The following is a 688-nucleotide window of genomic DNA, read 5'->3' as shown; positions in this document are numbered from 1 at the left end:
TGCAACAAACTGTCACTTGGAAAATTTTATGTAAAAGAATAGAAAAACTCCAAGAAAAGTTTTCTCTCAATTCAAGAAGCACAGAATCTCAAATTACTCAAACTACAAGAAAAAAAAGGTAAATGTGTCTTTCCCCACACCATGAATTAGTGTTGCTCAGATAAAAATAAACATACTGAAGCTTAAATGACAAATATAAAAATCACCAGAATAAAGATTGTGTAGCTTTTTGCAAACATAGATTTTACTACACTCTGCAATTTTGTCACACATGACACTCTAAGGTACCATGGCACCTACACTGTGATTCACTGCTCTCCAGAATAGAGCCCTTTAAATAACTGATAACTAATGTACATAAGAATTCATGGTTCATCACATATGGTATAATTTAAAAAATGCTTCACATGGTCCACCATCCTGAAATGTTAACTATCCACACATCCATGTAGGAACAAAGTCTGAAATTAGTGTCAGTAAACTTACTTAGTGGCAAGCTTGGGCTCTGCGGCATCTAGTGTGTGGTCAAGAGATAGGCTCTGAGGTCCAGGGGGAGTGGAGCAACGTGATGAGTAGCCTGTGTCGCTGCCTCCACTGCTGCTGGCACACTCCGACCTATTATCGCTGGTGGGGAGTAAACAGAGTAAACAGAGGAGCTGTTATGGGAGCAATTCTTGCTTGTGTGCAC

At 39.2% G+C, this 688-nt stretch overlaps 1 protein-coding gene across 1 annotated transcript in view; it reads right to left on the bottom strand.

Annotated features, from left to right (window-relative positions):
* The window catches only part of LOC119582327, a gene marked incomplete in the record, with an annotated part of 28,913 nt that overhangs the window by 15,346 nt on the left and 12,879 nt on the right, over positions 1–688 (bottom strand). The window contains 1 exon segment of the mRNA XM_037930542.1: positions 487–624. Coding sequence (XP_037786470.1) covers positions 487–624 — 138 coding nt within the window.

The sequence above is a fragment of the Penaeus monodon genome, chromosome 15, assembly GCF_015228065.2.
Source record: "Penaeus monodon isolate SGIC_2016 chromosome 15, NSTDA_Pmon_1, whole genome shotgun sequence".
NCBI classification, from domain to species: domain Eukaryota; kingdom Metazoa; phylum Arthropoda; class Malacostraca; order Decapoda; family Penaeidae; genus Penaeus; species Penaeus monodon.
The sequence above is the reverse complement of the archived record's forward strand: the minus strand, read 5'-3'. Positions and strand labels throughout refer to the sequence as shown.